Raw genomic sequence first — 22,980 nt, 5'->3', positions numbered from 1 at the left:
CACCTCACGGGTGACAGGACCAAGGCACAGCCCCAGTGTAAACAGACATGGGTGCAGTCAAATGGGAGGGTCCAGGTACCAGTGCTGACGGGCCAGGGTCTTCAAGGGCCTACTTCACCTAGATGAGGATCAAACTACATGTGCTGCGGGAGAAACAGTCTCTGCTGATACAGATATTGAATGAATAACAAAGGCAGAAGAGAAAAATCAAGCATGGAGTTTGAGGTTGGTCCATGTAAACTACAGAATAAAGCAAAAACCAGTTATTTTAAAATAAAATACAATATAAATAATCATAGTGATGGATTATAAGCCACTGAATAAAACAGGAATGCAAGAGTCCAAACTGATAAAAGATTAAATAGAGAAGAAAGAAAAGCTATTCCTCATTAGAATGCCCACTAATAAATGGTTGTTTGTTTTTGAGATGGAATTTCCCTCTGTCACCCAGACTGACTGCAGTGGCGCAATCTTGGCTCGTTGCAACCTCCACCTCCTGAGTTCAAGCAATTCTCCTGCCTCAGCCTCCCCAAGTAGCTGGGATTACAGGCACGCACCATCACGCCCAGCTAATTTTTTTTTTTTTTTTTTGAGATGGAGTCTCATTCTGTCACCCAGGCTGGAGTGCAGTGGTGCCATCTCAGCTCAGTGCAACCTCCGCCTCCCAGATTCATGCCATTCTCCTGCCTCAGCCTCCCGAGTAGCTGGGACTACAGGTGCCTGCCACCACGCCCAGCTAATTTTTTTTGTATTTTTAGTACAGATGAGGTTTCACCATGTTAGCCCGGCTGGTCTTGAACTCTTGACTTCAGGTGATCCACCTGCCTTGCTTGGCTTCCCAAAGTGCTGGGATTACAGGCATGAGCCACCGCGCCCGGCCATAAGTTTTTTTTTTAAGGTGATATATTTAGAAAAACCACCATTTAGCAAACTAAAATTAATGGATTCAAGCAAGGATCATCAACGGACACTGAAATTAATGGGTAAAAGTCTGACAAATAACAGGATATTTGTATAATATTACAGTACCTGTTCAGAAACTACTTATTAATTAAAAGGGAGAAAAAAAAGTAACCACAGTGGAGAACCAGGCAGACACCACGTTAATCCACGTGATGAAAGCAGTGGTGTGCTAGAGCCCATTCCTACCAACCCAGGAAAGGGACATTTCCCAACCTTGTGTTCCGTGATGACAGACTCTATTTAGAAATTGGGCATGGTGGGAATATTTACAACACAGAATGGGGCAATGGCAAATGCCACAGAACAGGGCAATATCTCCCCCTCCAGAGCCAGTTGAGTTGTTAAACATTTGTCAGCACCACACTGGATCAAAGTTAACTACCACCAGGCAATTCAACTTTCTGTGTCTCCTGATACTTCACACTAAGAAGAGCACAACATCATTTTTGTCATATTCTGCCCCAAATGTATGACCTCAATCTAGTGAGAAAACATGATTGGGGTGGGGGGGCGGGAACACAGGACTAGATTGAGAGGCATCCTACAAAATAACTGGCAAAACATCAAGGTCAGCTGGGCGCAGTGGCTCACACCTGTAATTTCAGCACTTTGGGTGGATCACCTGAGATCAGGAGTTTGAGACCAGCCCGACCAACATTGTGAAACCACATCTCTACTAAAAATACAAAAAAATTAGCCGGGCGTGGTGTGGCGCTTCTATAGTCCTAGCTACTCAGGAGGCTGAGGCAGGAGAATTGCTTGAACCAAGGAGACGGAGGTTGCAGTGAGCCAAGATTGCGCCATTACACTCCAGCCAGGGTGACAAGAGCGAAACTCCATCTCAAAAAAAAAAAAAAGAAAAGAAAAAAAAATCAAGGTCAAGACAGACAAAGATGATTAGGAAGGTGTTTCAGACTAAAGGAGACTAAAGAAACAGGACAACTAAATGCAATATATGATCCTAATTGGATGCTAGACCAGAATTTTTTTTTTTTTTTTTTTTTTTTTGCTATTAAGGACATAATTGGGACAACTGGTGAATATGAATAAAATCTTTAGATTGAAAAACAGAATTATATCAATGTTAAGTTTCTGATTTTGAACACTGTACTATGGTTATACAATAAAAGAATGCCCCAAATGCATACAAAAGTATATGGAAGAAAAGGCATAAGTCTGCTACTGTCAGGTGGTTCGCCAAAAATATTTTTTAAAGAAAGAAACATGTTAATAAAGGAAAATGCGGGTACCAGACACACAGTTCTTTGTACTATTCTGGGGACTTTTCTGTAAGTCTGAAATTATTTAAACATTAAGTTACAAGGGAAAAACCATGAACGCTACCTGATCCTCTGCCCTCATCTCTAGGTCCACATGGCTGCAGTCGGAGGGAGGCGGTGAGCAAGGCGTTCTCCAAGGTCTCAAGGGGCTCCAAGGCTACAAGGTCAGAACAGAAGCGAAGGCCACCTCCACCACCGACCCACCTCAAGAGCCACAGCCTCTCGGGTCTCCGCAGCCCCACTCAGGTCTCACACGCAGGCGCAGGGACTAGCCACAGGTGCAGCAACTTCACGTCTTTCCCCTGGGCGCGTGTGCAGCTCGAGGCTTTGCAGGAGGCGCACCTGCGATGGCCCCACCGCCAGGTGAGCCCGGAGGGCTCTCATCGCCTCAGCCGGAGATTCCAACTGCAGGGCGCGCACCTCCTCTGGCTAGGGCGCGTTTCCGAAGGATGGCAAGAATCCTGGCCTCTGATGGCTATCTTCTCCCCTTCCCCTCCAAGCCCAGTGTTGTGACCGTGTGCCCTCTTTCCCCTCAATTTTGGGCCCAGGAGTCAGGTACTAAGACTCAACGGTCACAGAGGGAAGTCAGGAGCTCCCTTGTGAAGGCAGACTTAAGCAAATGCATCTTCTTCCAAAGCCTTCATGTTTTTCTTAATGTTGGCTTCGAAAGCCTAGTTTGTGGCCCAGGCTGCTACTGGTGAGTTTCTAGCAGGGTGCTGGAAATCTTGGCCAATACCAGCCGACCACTCCCCCAGTCCCCTGGGGCGTGTTTCTGGGCTTTCCCATTATCAATTAGTTGGAAATTGCACATCAGTGTGTCCTGGCCTTACAACAAACACCTGTTCTGATCTACAGCCTCTTGCTGAAGGAACAACAGGAGACAGACAGCAGGTGGCGGGGTGTGCCACAGGTATTGTGCTTCTTACGCTTAAGTTTTCTGATGAAGTCTCATTCATAGGATGAAGCCACTGTATTTGAATTCTGGGGTGAACACAATAAGCTGCACAGGGAACAGACTCAGGTGCTGCTAAATCTGTTGTGATTATAGTTGCTTTTGCAAGTTTCTTCATTCATCCTATGTAGACACGCCAGGCTAGACAAGGAATCCATTGTCTAGCATAGCAACTGGCACACAGTAGGTGCTTGGTAAATATCTGAATGACTTTATAATGCCCTGCACATTCTACAGAGTTGGAGTGATCATTCTCCCAATACCTGTAAATCTGGAAGTATTTTTGCCTATGTTGGCACTGCCATACTTCTTTAAAATGATACTTTAAAAAGAAAATGTGTTCTTCAAATACAGTGCTTGTGGAAGAAGTCCTGAGGTTCCCAGTGATCTCAAATGCTGAGCAGTGGAAAGGAGACTGAATAACAGCATTATGATCTGTGTTTTTACTCTGTATTCATGAAATCTGATTATCATTTCCTCTATGTATTTTTTTCTTATCCCCTTCCCCTGCAAAATGAAAAAATTCGGTAGTGAAAAGTGTGAAGGAAAGACAATTGTTTCAGTTGAGCAGATAGGCTTATCAAACAAATGAAAACAAAAAAACACATAATCAAGAGTATGATGGGAGAGGAAAAACAAATTATTTTTAATGATTCACTGCAACCACATTTATATCCTATTGTTACTAGAGAAAAAAATGTCTTCAGATAACCAGTGGTCAGCAGATGAGGATGAAGGCCAATTATCCCGACTAATCAGGAAATCTAGAGACTCCCCCTTTGTCCCTATAGGTAAGTACAAGCCTTGACTGGATGCGGAAAACTGTAATAACACAATGATGCCTTACCCAGTGCCTTTGAGGATTGAAATGTTTCTTATATTGAATTTTTTCAGATAATTGAAGCTAACCTCCTCTAAGCATGTGTTGAACTTTCAGAATAGTTCCTAATACATGGTAAGCCCCCAGTAAATGTTAGCTGTTATTTGAGGCATCAAATTTTATTCTATTTTATCCATTTTGTTAGAAGTCTACCTAAAATTATTAGTTCCTAGCCAGTCAAATGGAATAGATTGAATGAATATTAACATTTCAGTCATAACTCAGGACCATCAACAGCAGCATTGGTTTATTATATTTAAAGCCTATTAGGGACTATTGAGATGCATATGTCTCTTTGTCTTGTAAGTAATCTAAACTTTAAGTTCTTACATCTTCTGTTTATAGATTTTTCTGTTTCTATCTTACTATTGGGCACATTAAAAACTTCTGCTTCTAGGCCGGGCACGGTGGCTCATGCCTGTAATCCCAGCGCTTTGGGAGGCCGAGGTGGGAGGATTGCTTGAGCTCAGGAGGTGCAGGTTGCAGTGAGCCAAGATCACACCACTGCACTTCAGCCTGGGTGACATAGTGAGATCCTGTCTCAAAAACAAACAAACAAATAAACAAAAAACCAAAAACTTCTGCATCTAATGTTTTTAATGCTCTGTGGCACCAGAAGCTAGATAACCAAGCTTGAAAGAACTGTGGGTCAATTCAGAGGAAAGCTCTGAGTAAAAGCCTGGACCTATCTGAACACTTGTGAGCATGAACTTTGGAGTGGTCATTTTGGCTGCTCAGTGGCCCTCTGTGCTGGCTTTTTGGTGTGCTCCAGGTGTTGAGTTTGATGGCAAAATAAATTCTGGACTAAAGAAGTGATACTATAATTAGGCTGGGCACAGTGGCTCACTCCTGTAATCCCAGCACTTCGAGAGGCTGAGGCAGGTGGATCACTTGAGGTCAGGAATTCAAGACCAGCCTGGCCAATATGGTGAAACCCCATCTCTACTAAAAATACAAAAAATTGGCTGGGCATTGTGGCACACACCTGTAATCCCAGCTACTCAGGAGGCTGTGGCACCAGAATCACTTGAACCCGGGAGGTGGAAGTTGGGCGCAGAGCGAGACTCCATCTCAAAAAATAAAAAAGAGAGATACTATAATTAGATCACCTAATAATCTGGACCCTTAGCCTCTTTATCCTTTCCCCACACATATTTAGTATGTTTACATTTTCAACAAGTATTATGTGTATGTGGACTTAAAAAAACCCCACAAAACCTAAGCACCAATATTATGTTTTAAAGTCTGAGCTTTCTCTTTCTTCTCCATGGATGTATACTGCAGCCATGCCTGTTTCCTTGTGTTCATTTTGTCTGGAAACTATTAAAATAGTTTACTTAAATCAGACTGACATAAGTTTGCAAAAATATTAATTCCATAAAAACTTCTAAATAGGTATGTCAGATGTTCCCATTAAGTGCTACTCTGACTCTAGCAACTTCCTAAGTGTCATTATTCACATATCAAGAATCAAATTTTGCTTTACAGTAATATTCTGTTTAGAAGTTTTAAGACTTGTAATAGCACCCATAAGAAATGGAAGCAAATAATTTAATAGTGATTTATCTTCCTTAGCATTTTTAACTAAAAAAAAATTCAAAAACTCAATGCTACTTGAACAGATCACTATAATGAACAGAGATTAATTAATAAACAAAGAGACATACGCACCACTGTGCCTGTTGTATATTAAATTATTTTTTCAGAGACATTTAGGGTGATTAAAGTGGAAAGATAAAAGTGTTTCCAGCTAAATTCAATTATAAACAAACTAGAGACACTATATGGAAAACAGTAAAGGTTCTGACTTTAATCTCCAAAAGAAACAAAACCAATTTAAGTAAGAACAGAACCTTTCATTTGATTAAGGGAAGAGAGATAAGTTTTTGCTAAAAAATAAACAATGATAAAATTTGGTAGGCTGGGCACAGTGGCTCAAGCCTGTAATCCCAATACTTTGGCAGGCCAAGATGGGTGGATCACTTGAAATCAGGAGTTTGAGACCAGCCTGGCTGATGTGGTGAAACCCTGTCTCTACTAAAAATACAAAAATTAGCTGGGCATGGTGGCAGGCGCCTGTAGTCCCAGCTCCTCAGGAGGCTGAGGCGGGAGAATCACTTGAACTCAGGAAGTGGAGGTTGCAGTGAGCCAAGATTGCGCCACTGCACTCCAGCCTGGGCAACAGAGCGAGACTCCATCTTAGAAAAAAAAATTGGATATATATCATTGAATAATTTGTTTAGCTATTGTCATTTTAACAATATCTACTATGTATTTTCCTGCTACAGGATGGAGGATCCTATGCAGGTAATTTACAAAACATTTTTTGTTGGTTATCTTAGGCAACTTCCATCATTATAAATATATTCACACTGTTCAAAATCATCTTACAATCACTGTTAAGGTCTCTGCATGCATTATATCTATTTAAAGTATGTGTTGACAGATTATTTGGCTTTGCTTGTTTCACTTAACAGCTCATATGTGCATTTCTGTGTATTAATACTCCCTATTCTTATTTATTTTTATAGCAATGGCAGTTTTTCTTCTGTTTGGGTTATTTAGGTTTTCCTCAAACATAGTGTAGCCCTGAACATCTTTGTGTCATTTTCTTGATTTTTCTTTTGGTTATTTCCTTGGAGTATGTTCCCAGAAGTAGAATTTCCAGAGCAGGAAGCATGTTCAGTTTAATATCATTTGTTATATATTTCCAGAGTTCTTTCTAGAAGGACTTGGCTAAACTTACAGAGCTTTCAGGGTTTTACCTGTTTCCTCATATGTCTACCATCATCATTTTGTTTTTTTTTTTTTTTTTGCTGTTTTTATGTCTGTAGCACATTAGTCATTTTTATTTATTGTGGATCAGCATATAAAATATACATGTAAATGTAATGATTTACTGATTCTTATTTCCATTTATTAAATGGATCATGAAAGAATAAATATATCCTTACCCACCCATAGACACACATATGCCAACATAGTTATTCCAAACATGCTATCCACATAAAAATTACTTGCTTTTTTTTTTTTTTTTTTTAAAGACAGAGTTTCCCTCTGTCGCCCAGGCTGGAGTGCAATGGCACAATCCTGGCTCACTACAACCTCCACCTCCTGGGCTCAAGCGATTCTCATGCTTCAGCTTCCTGAGTAAGCATGCGCCACCAACGCCTGGCTAATTTTTGTATTTTTAGTAGAGACAGGGTTTTACCATGTTGACCAGGCTGGTCTCAAACTCCTGACCTCAAGTGATCCATCAGTCTCAGCCTCCCAAAGTGCTGGGATTACAGGCGTGAGCCACCGCGCCTGGCCTAAAATAATCTTTTTTAAAACAAGATAAAAGTGGAAAGAATCACTCTGGCTGACATTAAGGCTTACTATATTGCTACAGTAATCAACACGGTGTGGTACTGATGGAAGGTCAGATGCATAGATTAATGGGAAAGAATAGAGAACCCAAAAAATAGGCCGGGCACAGTGGCTTACGCCTGTAATCCCAGCACTTCGGGAGGCTGTGGTGGGTGGATCACTTGGGGCCAGGAGTTCAAAGCCAGCCTGGCCAACATAGCGAGACATCATCTCTACTAAAAATACAAAAGTTGGCCAGGTGTGGTGGTGCATGCCTGTAATCCCAGCTACTAGGGAGGCTGAGGCACGAGAATCACTTGAACCCGGGAGGCAGAGGTTGCAGTGAGCTGAGATTGTACCACTTCACTCCAGCCTGGGTGACAGAGCAAGACTCTGTCTCAAAAGAAAAACAAACAAAAAGAAGATGCACACTTTTACTGTGCAAATGTTATCTTACTGTGCATTTTGTCCTTGTCATATTCTATTACATCTACCATATCCTCTTTTTTATTTTTTTCTTGAGACGGAGTTTTGCTCTTGTTGCGCAGGCGAGAGTGCAATGGTGCAATCTCAGCTCACTGCAACCTCTGCCTCCCGGGTTCAAGCGATTCTCCTGCCTCAGCCTCCTGAGTAGCTGGGATTACAGGCATGCGCCACCACACCTGGCTAATTTTGTATTTTTAGTAGAGACGGGGGTTTCTCCATGTTGGTCAGGCTGGTCTCGAACTCCTGACCTCAGGTGATCCGCCTGCCTTGGCCTCCCAAAGTGCTGGGATTACAGGTGTGTGCCACTGCGCCCGGCCCCATATCCTCTTATAGATGTTATAAATACACTATTCTATTTTCTTCAGTTTTTGTTGTTGTATTTTTGTTTTGTTTTGCACTTAACTCTTACTTATCCAAAAATTTTTTTCAGGGTCTAGTGTGAAATACAAATCCAAGTTAGTTCTTCTCTATACCAATAAGTTATACTTATGGCATTTATTAAATTATTCCAGTATCTGGGTTTATTTTTGTTGTTGTTGGTTTTGTTTGTTTTTTGTTTTTTAAAACAAAGTCTTGCTCTGTCACCCAAGCTGGAGTGCAGTAGCATGATCTCAGCTCACTGCAACCTCCACCTCCTGGGTTCAAGTGATTCCCCTGCCTCAGCCTCCCGAGTAGCTGGGATTACAGGCATGTACCACCACGCCCGGCTAATTTTTTTGTATTTTTAGTAGAGATGGGGTTTCACCGTGTTGGCCAGGCTGGTCTTGAACTCCTGACCTCAAGTGATCCACCCGCCTCAACCTCCCAAAGTGCTGGGATTACAGGCATGAGCCACCGCACCTGGCCCAGTATCTGTTATCTGGCTATTTTTGTTTTGTCATGGATTCAGTTCTCAGTGTTTTAAATCTTTTTCTAGAATCTTTCCTATTTAGTTGATGAGTTCTTTGTTTCAGAGCCAGTTACATAGAATCTTGGTTGTCACAGCAGTATATTCACCCCTTGACATTTGTAGGAAATACAGAAATATTTGTATGGGCTTCTGAACTTTTCTAGAATCACAGTTCTTGCCAGAGTTATGCTTCTTGTGCATATATTCATACCTTTTCATCTCTCACTAAAGTTTATTGTTTCACTTTATATAGAAGAACAAATTTTTTCTCACTGGGTTTACTCCTTATTTGGTAACAGGAAGAGAAGAGTAAAGCCAAACACTCAAAAGCTGTGGGCAGTGAGATGCTGGATTAGTTCACTTACTGGCTAAGTGACTTGCCACAGATAATAACCTTGTAGCATGCACAGTTTGAAATCATTCCTCAGGAAATTACAAATGACTAGACAAGTTACTACACTATATGGTTCTAATTTTTCTGGGAAGAGTCAAAACTGCAAATACTGGACTCAAGAATATTAAGGGCTCATTTTAAAGTCTGGTAGATCAAATCCAGCTTGGTTCTTTGAAAAATGTTCTTTGCTGGGGTCTTTCCTGCTTATCTTTCAGGTTCTTATCCTGTAGACATTCTTTCATTTAACTCTCTAAGCACTTGAAAATTCTTGCCTGCTGTGTATTTAACCCATACATTTTTTTTTTCTAGAGACAGGGTCTCACTCTGTCACCCAGGCTGTAGTGCAGTGGTGCAATCATAGCTCACTGAAGCCCTGAACTCCTAGGCTCAAGGGATCCTCCTGCCTCAGCCTCCCGAGTAGCTGGGACTACAGATGTGTATCACCATGTGTGGCTAATTTTTTTTTTTTTAGAGATGGGGTCTTGCTATGTTGCCCAGGCTGTTTTCAAACTCCTGGTCTCACACGATGCTCCTGCCTCAGCCTTCCAAATAACCCATACTTTTAAAATTCACAGGTATAGCAGGCTTTGTGACTGTGGTGTCCTGTGGTCTTTACAAGCTAAAGTACAGAAGAGATCAGAAAATGTCAATTCATCTTATTCACATGAGAGTTGCTGCCCAAGGATTTGTTGTTGGAGCTGTGACTCTAGGTAACCCGCTTAATTTGTACCTTATGTTCAGCTGTCTTTGAGAGTACACTTATTTATTTTATTCATTCATAGTAGAAGATGAATGTTGGGTCACAATGATGTAATGAGAGAGGGGTAGGAAAGACTGATCTTCCCTTAGTTGAGATTGTGGCCCAGTTGTGCGCTTAATTTTTTATGAATGCAGCTGATGAAAACTGACAAAACCTATGGTAGAAAACTAGGGCAATGGGCTGTTCTTCTCTTTAGTGAAGGGAGTGGTGAATAGTTCCTATCCTATAACTCAAGCGCAGCAGTTATGGATAGACCACAGCCTATATTGTGGCTGTGATCCCCATCTCATGGCTAAGAGCAGCGATCGTATTTCCCAGCCTATCTGAACAGCAAATGTAGTTATTAGCTTAGGAAGAAGACATTTTTAGAGTCCACAAATCTCATCTGCCTTCTTCTTTCCTCCCAAGTTTCAGCAATAGGCAAATCTTTTTTTATTAGTCCATAAATTAAGCAAGACCTACCAGTCAAATCCAAAGAAAAGGTATAAAATTGTCTTCATTAATTCAGGTTATACCCAGAGCTAAATCAGATAGTTCTAACAAGAAGTCCATTTTAGGACCTAAATTAATCTAAATTTGTTTGGCCTACATTAATGAGAACAGGTCACAATACTCTTAAGTCCCCTTCATGACGTGCAGAGTGGAGTCATCCTGCGTAGGATGGAGATTACAGAATGATGGGCATGGGGCTTGCAAGGAAAGTTATGTGGTAATAATCTTATTACTGTGAGCTGTAATGTGCTCCAAATACAGGAAGCCTTACTACAAAGTTACAGTCCTCATTTTCATCATTCAGCAAACATTTATTGAATGCCTGCTATGTACCAGACACTGTTTAGAAATATGACTCAGTCCCTACCCTTAAACAGTTTAGTCTCCTTAGGAAGACAGACCAAGAAAGAAAGAAGACAATATAAAGTTATAGATGCCGTGACAGAAATAGCACAGGCTGGCTGGGCGCAGTGGCTTACACCTGTGATCCCACCACTTTGGGAGGCCGAGGCGGGCAGATCAACTGAGGTAAGGAGTTCGATACCAGCCTGGCCAACATGGCAAAACCCCATCTCTACTAAAAAAAATACACACACACACACACAAAATAGCTGGGTGTGGTGGCACATGCCTGTAATCCCAGCTACTTGGGGGAGGCTGAGGCAGGAGAATCGCTTGAATCTGGGAGGTGGAGGTTGCAGTGAGCCGAGATCATGCCTTTGCACTCCAGCCTGGGCAATAAGAGTGAAACTCCATCTAAAAAAAAAGCCAGGCACGGTGGCTCATGCCTGTAATCCCAGCACTTTGGGAGGCCAAGGCAGGAGGATCACTTAGGGTCAGGAGTTCAAGACCAGCCTGGCCAACATGGTGAAACCCCATCTCTACTAAAAATACAAAAATTAGCCAGGTGTGGCATGCGCCTGTAGTCACAGCTACTTGGGAGGCTGAGGCAAGAGAATCGCTTGAACCTGGGAGGCAGAGGTTGCAGTGAGTCGAAATCATGCCACTGCACTTTAGCCTGGGCGTCAGAGCAAGACTCCATCTCAAAAAAAGAAAAAAAAATTTTTGTGCTATGGAAGCACAAACACAAGGGAGTGGTATTTAACTAGGGCTGGGAGGCCAGAGGAGGCTTCTTTAAGGATGTAAACCATGTACTGAACCAAGAATAAGGAGGAATTAACTAAGCAGAGAAGGACCTCAGGATTCTAGGCAGAGGAAAAAACAAAGGCACAGAAGCATGGCATGCAAGTGGAACTCTACATAGCTTGGTAGGCGAATCAGTGTTTGAGGAGAAAAGCAACACTACTAGTAGTAATGTTTAATGAGGGATTTATTACAGGTATTTGAACTTATATAATTATAGGCTCTTGCTTATGAATCTGGAGCTGGGGCCTGAAGTGAGCCGGGAAAGGAATTAGAAAAGAAAGGAAAGTAGGCCAGGCATGGTGGTTTGCACCTGTAATCCCAGCACTTTGGGAGGCCGAGGCAGGGGTATCACTTGAGGTCAGGAGTTTGAGACAAGCCTGGTCAACATGGTGAAACCCCATCTCTACTTAAAATACAAAAATTGGCTGGGAGTAGCGGTGCATGCCTGTAATCCCAGCTACTCAGGAGGCTGAAGTAGGAGAATTGCTCGAACCTGGGAAGCGGAGGCTGCAGTGAACCAAGACCACGCCACTGCACTCCAGCCTGGGTGAAAGGGCAAGACTCCATCTCAAAAAAAAAAAAAGAAAAGAAAAGAAAAGAAAGGAAAGTAGAAGCAAGGAAAATCCAGAACCTGCAAAGATGAGCTAGAACAATACACAGGACAGACTGGAACCCTTGTGGGTTTTCAGCCATCTCCAAGCCTCCACATTCACTGACGGAGGTGAAATATAGAAAATGCCAATGCCTTTCATCCTGGAGCTAAACATGGAGCTGGCAAAGGGGTCAGAGAAGGTGAAGGAGAAAATTCAGCAGGAGCCATGGTGGCTGTGCTCATGATTGCTGAACCCTGCCAATAAAGTGAGCCAGCAGAGAAGCAAACAGTGTCTTCCAGACATAAGAAGAATTCGACTGCTGCATCATTTCCACCTTCTAAATCTCATGCAGGATGTCTCTTTTGCACTAACCCTGGTAACAAAAGGAAAGGAATTCTGGAAAATGCAGTTACAGGCTACTTCAACTGACATAATATAAGCCTACCACTGTCCAGCCCTTGTCAACTTGACATCCATATATACCTCTATTAATTACTCTTAACTTCCAAATAAAGACAGTGTCAAAATCAGCCACCCCTTGTATATCCAAAAGCATGCTAGTTATCTCCAAAAAGAGGATACAGAATACCTTCATACATCTTTGGATGATGATGATTCCTCTTTGAGCTGAATCACATTCCCCTTTGATATCCTATGACTTAAATCCTGAGATATAAGGTTGAATCCTATTAACACTTCTTATGTTAGATGATAGGTAAATGGAAGTGGGGAATAGAAAAAAATTGGGCTAATCTATACATAAATGCATTCATATCAAAATAAGGAAGAAACACTCCTAAATATCACCATCTGTTTCTGCAGCTGGTCAGATGGTTATTGCTAGTATTATATCTATATTCATCCACTACACATTTCATATCCCCTTTGCTTTCAGCAAGTACCTTGGCTACTCATGGTTATTTGACTGGTGGGGTGACCCAAACCTTCATTCCTTCATGCCTAACCTGGATTATTAGGCATCCTGCCTGTGTTGGATTTAGTTTTCCATTGTCTTTAATCACAGGACATGGGAGTACCAAGAAGTGCCCTAAAAGATATAATGCATTCCAATTTCCCCTTGATATTCAGAACGAATTAATATAATGAACTAAAGGGATGTCCTGTGTAATGAAGAGATGTTCAAGGTCCCTGCAGACTAGATTATGACATAGGGCTGGAGAGTTCACACAGCCCTGATATTAGGCAGTGAAAGCATACTGTGGGCCCTGCCAGGTGAAAGCAAATGCTTCTGATTATCTTTAGTAAAAGATATACAGAAAAAAGCATTCAACCAGATTAACAGCTGCATACCAAAAAGCAAATGTTATGTTGATTTGCTCCAGCAGCAAAACCACATCTGGATAGCAGAGTGACCACCTGATTAAGTTTATAGGAATAGTATCATTCTCCAAGATCCATCTGTCTTCTGCCAAATAGGCAAACTAAATGGGGATGTTTTAGGAATCACCACTCTGGTATCTTTTTTCAAAGACTTTTTGTAGAGGCAGAGTCTCACTATGTTGCCCAAGCTCAAACTCCTGACCTCAAGCAATCCTCCTGCCTTGGCCTCCCAAAGTGTTGGGATTACAGGCACAACCCATTGCATCTAGCCACTCTGGCATCTTTGAAGTCCTTGATGATGGCACTAATCTCTACAATCCCTCTAGGAGTAGGGTAATGCTTTTGTTTTGTTTGTGGGTTTTTTTGTTTTTGTTTTTTGAGACAGGGTCTTGCTCTGTCACCCAAGTTGGAGTGTAGTGGTATGATCATGGCTCGCTACAGCCCCAAACTCCTGGGTTCAAGCAATCCACCCACCTCAGCCTCTTGAGTAGCTGGGACTACACGTGTGCACCACCATGCCTGGCTAATTTTTAATGTTTTTTTTTTTTTTTTGTAGAGGTGAAGTCTTGCTACATTGCCCAGGCTGATCTTCACCTGGTGGGCTCAAGCAATCCTCCCACCTCAGCCTCCCAAAGTGCTGGGATTACAGTTGTCAGCCACCGTGCCCAGCCACTGGTTTACTATTTTTCCTTCCACTTGGTATTTCCTACTATAATAGCCCTTACTTTGCAGGTCAGGGGACCAGTGTAAGAATTCTGACAGTTGATGAGTATGTCTATTCCAATTACACATTCCAGAACTGAGGAATAACAGAGAGTGGGTTCAGTGACCCACCAGGCTTGACTATGAAACAGACCCACAGCAAAACTCCATTAACCACCTGACCTCCACAAACCCCTACTTTGACTGGTAGGCCACACTCATTCTACCAAAGTATGGATTAGTGTCAATTTAGAACCAGGATTCAAAAATCCCCCATAAATGTGATTCTTTTCCCTTCCTTGGTGAACAGGTACCCTGGTAAATGAGCACAGGTCCCCTTTGGGAAAGGCTAGAAGGAAGACTTCCATCTATTTTTGTCTGTCGAACACGGTCTTTCCTTAAGGGGATCTGGCTCCCTCTTCATTCAAGGGATTTCTGGGCCTGTTTCATGACTCAATTCTAGGAATTGGTCAAGGAGCCCTGGCTCTTTATTGTGGTGATTCAAGTTAGACTTTTGTTCACCAAACCTAGAGCTTTTCTGCTTCCGCCCATAAGTTTCAGTTCTAGGGATACCATAATCAGTTAGCCAATGCCAAAGATCTCTGTGGCTTACTTAGACTATTCTGATGACCACTTAGGCTTTGCTGCCCATCACAACAATCATGCTTTCCTTGTCTTTGTCAATCAAATGCTATCACTTGACCCCCACAGCCTCAGGATCCCATCATCCCCATTGAATTTAGGGAGCCCAGCAGTTTGCACTGTCATTTCTGGCATACAGAGAACAGTCACCACAGGACTCTTGTCAGGGCTACCCTGACAAATGTCTTTCTCACAACCTTAGTTTAGGGAGTGGGTAAGCAGGATAAATTTACTCTAACATACCAATCTCCCTAATCCTTTGGATACCTACCTCTGTGGCAGTTTCTGAACCTCAGCACTACTGACATTTTGGGCTGGATTATTCTTTGTTGTGGAGGATTGTCCCATGCATTGCAAGATGCTTAGCAGCATCCCTGGTCTCCACCCAAGAGATGCCAGTAGAATTCCTTCCCACCTCCACACCCTCAGTTGTGACAACCAAAAACATCTCCAGACATTACCATATTTCCCTGGGGAACAAAACTGCCCCTGGTTGAGAACCATTACTCTACCAAGGAAGTTCTGGCATTTCAATTTCATTTAGTGGCGATTACCTTTTGGTCCAAGTTTCAGTCATTCTCAGACAGGATGGAAGGACTGCTTCTATTGGCAAAGGAGTCTCACTAAAATATAAGTGTTCAAAGACCCATTTCATTTATGTCTGCCACATCTTCCCAATTTTCAGTGTCCCACTCCTTCTAAAGCAATGGTTTAACTTTAACATAAGTGACTTTGTGAGGTTGGGGATTGAATTTGTATTGTGATGAGCCACTCACAGGATTCGGGAGGCCAAGGTGGGTAGATCAGTTGAGGTCAGGAGTTCGAGACCAGCCTGGCCAACATGGTGAAACCCCATCTCTGCTAAAAATCCAAAAATTAGCCAGGCATGGTGGCACGTGCCTGTAATCCCTGCTACTCGGGAGGCTGAGGCAGAATCACTTGAACCCAGGAGGCAGAGGTTGCAGTAGGCCAAGATCACACCACTGCACTTCAGCTTGGGTGATGGAGCGAGACTCAGTCTCAAAAAAAAAAAAAAAGAGAAATAGGTTCTTGCTCTGTCACTCAGGCTGGAGTGCAGTGGTGCAATCATTGCTCACTGCAGCCTCAAACTCCTGGGCTCAAGATATCCTCCTGCCTCTTCTGGGCTTAAGGGATCCTCCTGCCTGCCTCATTCCCACAGAGCTGGGACTACAGGTATGCATCATCATGTCTGGCTAATTTTAAAATTTTTTCGTAGAGGTGGGATCTCCCTATGTTGCCCAGGCAAGTCTCAAATTCCTGGGCTCAAATGGTCCACTTGCCTCAGCCTCTCAAAGTGCTGGGATTACGGGCATGAGCTACCAGGCCTGGCCTTTATTTTTTGTAGAAATGAGGGTCTCACTTCATTGCCCAAGCTGGTCTCGAACTCCTGACCTCAAACGAACTCCCACCTCAGCTTCCCAAAGTGCTGGGATGACAGGTATAAGCCACCATGCCTGGCCTAATGGGTGATAATTTAAGAAACTATTTTGCTACTACATGCCATGGACTGTTAGCATCCTCTTTATAACTGAAAACATGGCCATTAATGCCTTTAAATCTAAACGGATCAGAGAACCAATTCCGGATAACCCAGAACCACTTCAGAGAACCTATCATGCTGGTTCTGTTCCTCTGGAAGTACTTCTAATTCCAAACTGTATCAGTCAAGACTCAGACAAGCAAAACTACCAGTAGTGATATATAAAAAGCAATTTAGGCTGGGTGTATTGGGAGGACAAGGCAGGAGAATCAATTGAGCCCAGGAGTTTGAGACCACTCTGGGCAACATGGCGAATACCCTATCTCTGTAAAAAATTAAAAAGTTAGCCAGGCAAGCTGCATGCACCTGTGGTCCCAGCTACTCAGGAGGCTGAGATGAGAGGATGGCTTGAGCCCAGGAGGTCGAGGCTGCAGTGAGCCTTGCTCACACCACTGCACTCCAGCCTTGGCCACAGAGCGAGGCATTGTCTCAAATAATAATAATAAGGAGGAGGAGAAGGAGGAGGAGGAGGAAAAAGGGGAGGAGGAGGAGAATGAGGAGGAGGAGGAGGAGAAGGGATTTATTACAGAGATATGACCTTAAAACATTTTTGGAGTTGGCTAAACAGTTTATGCGAAGCTGTTGCTTATGTTTCTAATACTGGGGACTGAAGTCAGTAAGGCAGTAGTTGGGAAGGAAAGATAAACTGGAATCTGCAAGGATGAACTAGAACCCAAAAAGACAGATGAGAACTTGAGTCAGACTCACTGCCTCCCAACTTACCGTAATCTCCACTCCAGTTCCACCAATTCTTTTTTTTTTTTTTGTAGGGGGAGACAGGGTCTTGCTCTGTAATCCAGGCTGGCGTGCAGTGGCATGATCACGGTTCACAGCAACCTCAAACTCCTAGGCTCAAGTGATCCTCCCACCTCAGCTTCCCTAGTAGCTGGGACTACAGGCATGTGCCACCATGCCCAGCTAATTTTTGTTTGTTTTGAGATGGAGTCTCACTCTGTTGCCCAGGCTGGAGTGCAATCTCAGCTCACTGCAACCTCCACCTCCCAGGTTCAAGTGATTCTCCTCACTTAGCCTCCCGAGTAGCTGGGATTACAGGCACCCGCCACCACACCTGGCTAATTTTTGTATTTTTAGTAGAGATGGGGTTTCGCCATGTTGGCCAGGCTGGTCTCAAACTCCTGACCTCAAGTGATCCACCCACCTTGGCCTCCCAAAGTGCTGAGATTACAGGCATGAGCCACCGCGCCTGGCCCTAATTTTTTTATTTTTTTGTAGAAATGGGTCTTGCTATTTTGACTAGGCTGGTCTCTAACTCCTGGCCTCAAGTGATCCTCCCCCTTGGCCTTCCAACGTGGTGGGATTACAGGCATGAGCCCCCACCACACACCTGCATTTATATTGTTTATAAATAAATGCACAGTTTAGCTGGGCACAGTGGCTCACGCCTATAATCCTAGCACTTTGGGAGGTAGAGGCGGGTGGATCACCTGAGGTCAGGAGTTCGAGACCAGCCTGGCCTACATGGTGAAACCCCATCTCTACTAAAAATACAAAATTAGCTGGGTGTGGTGGCGCACACCTATAGTCCCAGCTACTAGGGAGGCTGAGACAGGAGAATTGCTTGAATCTGGGAGGCGGAGGCTGCAGTGAGCCGAGATCGCCCCACTGCACTCCAGCCTCGGCAAGACAGAGAGACTCCATCTCAAAAAAATAAAATAAGTAAATAAATAAATCCAGATTTTGAGAGGCATGCTCAACATATTTACTTAGATAAATCTGGAAAGTTTGGAGACCACCTACCTGTGCCATGTAGAAATCTCATATGTAAGGCCAGGCACAGTGGCTCATGCCTGTAATCCCAGCACTTTGGGAGGCCAAGGCAGGCAGACCACCTGAGGTCAGGAGTTCAAGACCGACCTGGCCAACATGGCGAAACGCTGTCTGTACTAAAAATACAAAAATTAGCTGGGCATGGTGGTGGGTGCCTGTAATCCCAGCTACTTGGGAGGCTGAAGCAGGAGAATCGCTTGAACCTGGGAAGCGGAGGTTGCAGTGAGCTGAGATCATGCCATTGTACCACTCCAGCCTGGGTGACAAGAGCGAGACTCCGTCTCAAAAAAAAAAAAAACAAAAACAAAACATCATACTTACAATAATGAGTATATGGGTTTCACACTCAGAAGACGGATCTAATTTCAAGATCTGATGCCTTGATAACTGAGACAGGTATGGGCTGGTGGTGGTGGTATGTGAGTTGTAGTTTAAATCTGTGACTCCCTAACTTGCTTTTGGGTGAGAACATTTGCTGACATCCTTGGAACTCATTAAAGCAGCTCCTCTCTTCCTTACCCTATTCCTTCTGGCTACTTCCCCCTTCCTGCATGCCCCAGGACTCTGTGGAAGCCATACATATCATCCGTCTAAACTCACAGGCAATTCACCCACTAGATCATAAATCCCTAGAAGCAGGAATTAGATCCACTCACCATTTGTTTTCCTCGGGATACTGAGTACAAGTAGAGACTGAATAAATGTTTGCTAATTGAGATGACTACTATTTTTATCTTCACATCTGGTCAAATTTGCCCACTTTCCTAACATTTCACCAATATTTTGGTGGCACTAAAACATCATAAATTTAAGTTGATATTGATTTGAAAGGGCTCCTAGAGTTTTGTTTTTTGTTTTTTTCTAGAGTCACTTGTATGATCCAAACCAAAAACTAATAAGAAGGAGGGCCTTTGTTTGTTTCTGTTTAAATTGTGGGCTAGTTTCATAAAAATACAACAAGTGGAAGAAATTCAGTGTTTGTTTCCCATGGATACTCAATTGATATACATCCTTCTTTTTCTAGGTGTTCTCTATTCTATGTATAAGGATTACATTAGACCACGATTCTTCAGTGAGTCCAAAAAATGAAGCTTACATGCTGGAAGCAAGAAAGACAAGAAGCTTCTGAAAACTATTTATTATGAACAGTAAATTTTCAATATGTAGCAAATTTTACTACACAAGTGTCACAGAATGCTCATAGCCTTTGTATTTCAAGTCTCAATGTTTTAAGAAGTTGATTTCCAGATCAACAATCATAAACAGTCAACTCAGAAATATCCCGTGTTAATGTCTTTCAGAACCTAGGGCATGATTTTCTGACTTAATTTTTTCAAATTTTGTAGTTAGTGACAGAAAATAATCTGCCACTAATCTGTCAAACTAATGATAATCTGCCAAACCAATCTGAAAAATTAATAATTATATAATGGTTACAGAAGACTTCTCTTTTCTTTCTTTCTTTTTTTTTTTTTTTTTTTTTGAGATGGAGTCTTACTCTGTTGCCCAGGCTGGAGAGCAGTGGTATAATCCCAGCTCACCGCAACCTCCGCCTCTCAGGTTCAAGTGATTCTCCTGACTCAGCCTCCCGAGTAGCTGGGATTACAAGCACCCACCACCACGCCCAGCTAATTTTTGTATTTTTAGTAGAGATGGGGTTTCACCATGTTGGCCAGGCTGGTCTCGAACTCCTGACCTCAGGTGATTCACCCACATTGGCCTCCCAAAGTGCTGGGATTACAGGCGTGAGCCACTGTGCCGAGCCACAGACTTTTCTATATCCATGTTAAATGTGACACCCTATCCATGACTTAATTATCCCGAAATAGGGCAAAATAATTACGGTTTCATAAACTCCTTTTTAGAATGGGTAATAATTACATCAGAGGAGAATGGTCATGTTGTTATATAAAGTTGGTTCACCACTTTACATCTCATTCTTATACAGAAACTTGACTATTTTACCACAAACACATGTTTAACATTTAATTATTTGTTTATTCATTTTTAGACTTTAAAGCAGTTCTAGGAATACAAAGGTAAACTGCAAACACATTTCTTTTTCCTGAGATGGCAAAAAGGATTTAGTCCAGAAGTGCTATTGCTAATGTGGTACGACACTGTAGAAAACACAAGAAACCAAAGCAGATGTTAAAGGTTAAGTATACCTGTGGCCTTGAACTCCGCTCTAACTGCCCTCAGGGTCTAAAAAATTAACTATGCTTTGCTGAAGACATAACTGCCTTGACTTAAGCTTAATCCCAAAGACTCCAAGCCTAGGAGAGAAAAAAATAGTCACTGAAATAAAATCAAGAATATATGCAATGTAAGATGATTTCTGGTGGGTACTTCCTTTTCCTCAGTGTTTCCTGTAATGGAGGTTTACACTGACAAGAAGGTGAAGTCCAGTATTTGGGGACAAGAAAGATGTAAGAATATATGAAAATATGTCTGCATTCTGGATATTAACCTAGTGTTCTGTGTATTATATACATTTTTCCCCATTGGGACAGACAATTATTTTAAAAGTTGTCAACTGTATCTATCATGAAGATCTTCTAGTGCTACCAACAAGTATATATTTTGGTCAACACTGTCCTCTTTGGAAAATAGGCAAGGAAAGAATCCAACTGCTTTATTCCATTAGGTAAATATTCCAGCAGCTGGATCTAATATGTTCCATTAAGGTCAGGAAAACTGAGGACAGCTGGCATGGAAATAAGTCATCCTTTCATGTTGGTTGTGCAATGAAAAGTATTTCTAACCAGGCCACTGGAAATATGCTACCTTCTCAATATGTACTCAGCACTAAAAATAGATTAAGAGTTTAATTAGAAACTAGCTTTTCCTACAAAACCCAATAAGTTCCACAATTTTGTAATCTTACTCTGAGAGAGCTAAAGTAATATATTTGTTGCTTGAAAAAAGCAATGCTAAGTATTCATTTGTTAAGAGTATCTATGCATGAGAACCTACAAACTATGTTTAAATTAAAATGTAAAATCATTTCCCAGAACCAGAACAGGAGCACTTAGAAGGAAAGTGGTCACAATCGAATCACTCGGTCTTACTTGTAGCCATTGCCATGTTCTGGGGTGGTTCCAAGATGGCCGAATAGGAACAGCTCCAGTCAACAGCTCCCAGCATGAGCGACACAGAAGATGGGTGATTTCTCCATTTCCAACTGAGGTACCGGGTTCATCTCACTGGGGATTGTCGGACAGTGGGTGCAGGACAGTGGGTGCAGAGCACCGAGCATGAGCCGAAGCAGGGCGAGGCATCGCCTCACCTGGGAACCGCAAGGAGTCAGAGAATTCCCTTTCCTAGCCAAGAGAAGGAGGGACAAACAGCACCTGGAAAATCGGGTCACTCCCACCCTAATACTACACTTTTCCGACAGTCTTAGCAAACAGCACACCAGGAGATTATATCCCGCGCCTGGCTCACAGGGTCCTACACCCACGGAGCCTCGCTGACTGCTAGCACAGCAGTCTGAGATCAAACTGCAACGTGGCAGTGAGGCTGGGGGAGGGGTGCCCACCATTGCCGAGGCTTGAGTAGGTAAACAAAGCGGCCGCGAAGCTCGAACTGGGTGGAGCTCACTGCAGCTCAAGGAGGCCTGCCTGCCTCTGTAGACTCCACCTCTGGGGGCAGGGCATAGCCAAACAAAAGGCAGCAGAAACCTCTGCAGACTTAAATGTCCCTGTCTGACAGCTTGGAAGACAGCAGTGGTTCTCCCAGCATGGAGCTTGAGATCTGAGAACGGACAGACTGCCTCCTCAAGTGGGTACCTGACCCCCAAGTAGCCTAACTGGGAGGCACCCCCGAGTAGGGGCAGATTGACACCTCACACGGCTGGGTATCCCTCTGAGATGAAACTTCCAGAGGAACGATCAGGCAGCAACATTTGCTGTTCACCAATATTCACTGTTCTGCAGCCTCCACTGCTGATACCCAGGCAAACAGGGTCTGGAGTGGACCTCCAGAAAACTCTAACAGACCTGCAGCTGAGGATCCTGACTGTTAGAAGGAAAACTAACAAACAGAGAGGACATCCACACCAAAACCCCATCTGTACGTCACCATCATCAAAACCAAAGGTAGATAAAACCACAAAGAGGGGAAAAAACAGAGCAGAAAAACTGACAATTCTAAAAATCAGAGCACCTCTCCTCCTCCAAAGGAATGCAGCTCCTCACCAGCAACGGAACAAAGCTGGACGGAGAATGACTTTGACAAGTTGAGAGAAGAAGGCTACAGAAGATCAAATTTCTCCGAGCTAAAGGAGGAAGTTCAAACCCAACACAAAGAAGTTAAAAACCTTGAAAAAAGATTAGACGAATGGCTAACTAGAATCACCAATGCAGATAAGTCCTTAAAGGACCTGATGGAGCTGAAAACCATGGCACGAGAACTACGTGACGAATGCACAAGCTTCAGTAGCCGATTCAATCAACTAGAAGAAAGGGTATCAGTGATGGAAGATCAAATAAATGAAATGAAGTGAGAAGAGAAGTTTAGAGAAAAAAGAATAAAAAGAAATGAACAAAGCCTCCAAGAAATATGGGACTATGTGAAAAGACCAAATCTACGTCTGATTGGTGTACCTGAAAGTGACAGGGAGAATGGAACCAAGTTGGAAAACACTCTGCAGGATATTATCCAGGAGAACTTCCCCAACCTAGCAAGGCAGGCCAACATTCAAATTCAGGAAATACAGAGAATGCCACAAAGATACTCCTCGAGAAGAGCAACTCCAAGAC

The 22,980-nt window shown here is 42.9% G+C and overlaps 1 protein-coding gene across 2 annotated transcripts; it reads left to right on the top strand.

The window, feature by feature from the left end:
* Positions 1-1,590: 1,590 nt before the first annotated feature.
* Positions 1,591-22,980, top strand: HIGD1C (HIG1 hypoxia inducible domain family member 1C). Of its 2 annotated transcripts, XM_057299459.2 has the most exons (4): positions 1,591-3,153; positions 3,885-3,986; positions 9,768-9,902; positions 19,242-22,980. In XM_057299459.2, exons 2-4 carry the CDS (start codon positions 3,893-3,895, stop codon positions 19,304-19,306), a joined length of 294 nt encoding a protein of 97 aa, XP_057155442.1. In that variant the 5' UTR covers positions 1,591-3,153; positions 3,885-3,892; the 3' UTR covers positions 19,307-22,980. The 2 variants fall into 2 exon arrangements, with proteins under 2 accessions (XP_057155442.1, XP_003825919.2); XM_003825871.5 differs by having other exon boundaries at positions 1,591-3,986.

This window comes from Pan paniscus, chromosome 10, assembly GCF_029289425.2.
Source record: "Pan paniscus chromosome 10, NHGRI_mPanPan1-v2.0_pri, whole genome shotgun sequence".
NCBI classification, from domain to species: domain Eukaryota; kingdom Metazoa; phylum Chordata; class Mammalia; order Primates; family Hominidae; genus Pan; species Pan paniscus.
This window is presented reverse-complemented; position numbering and strand designations above follow the sequence as displayed.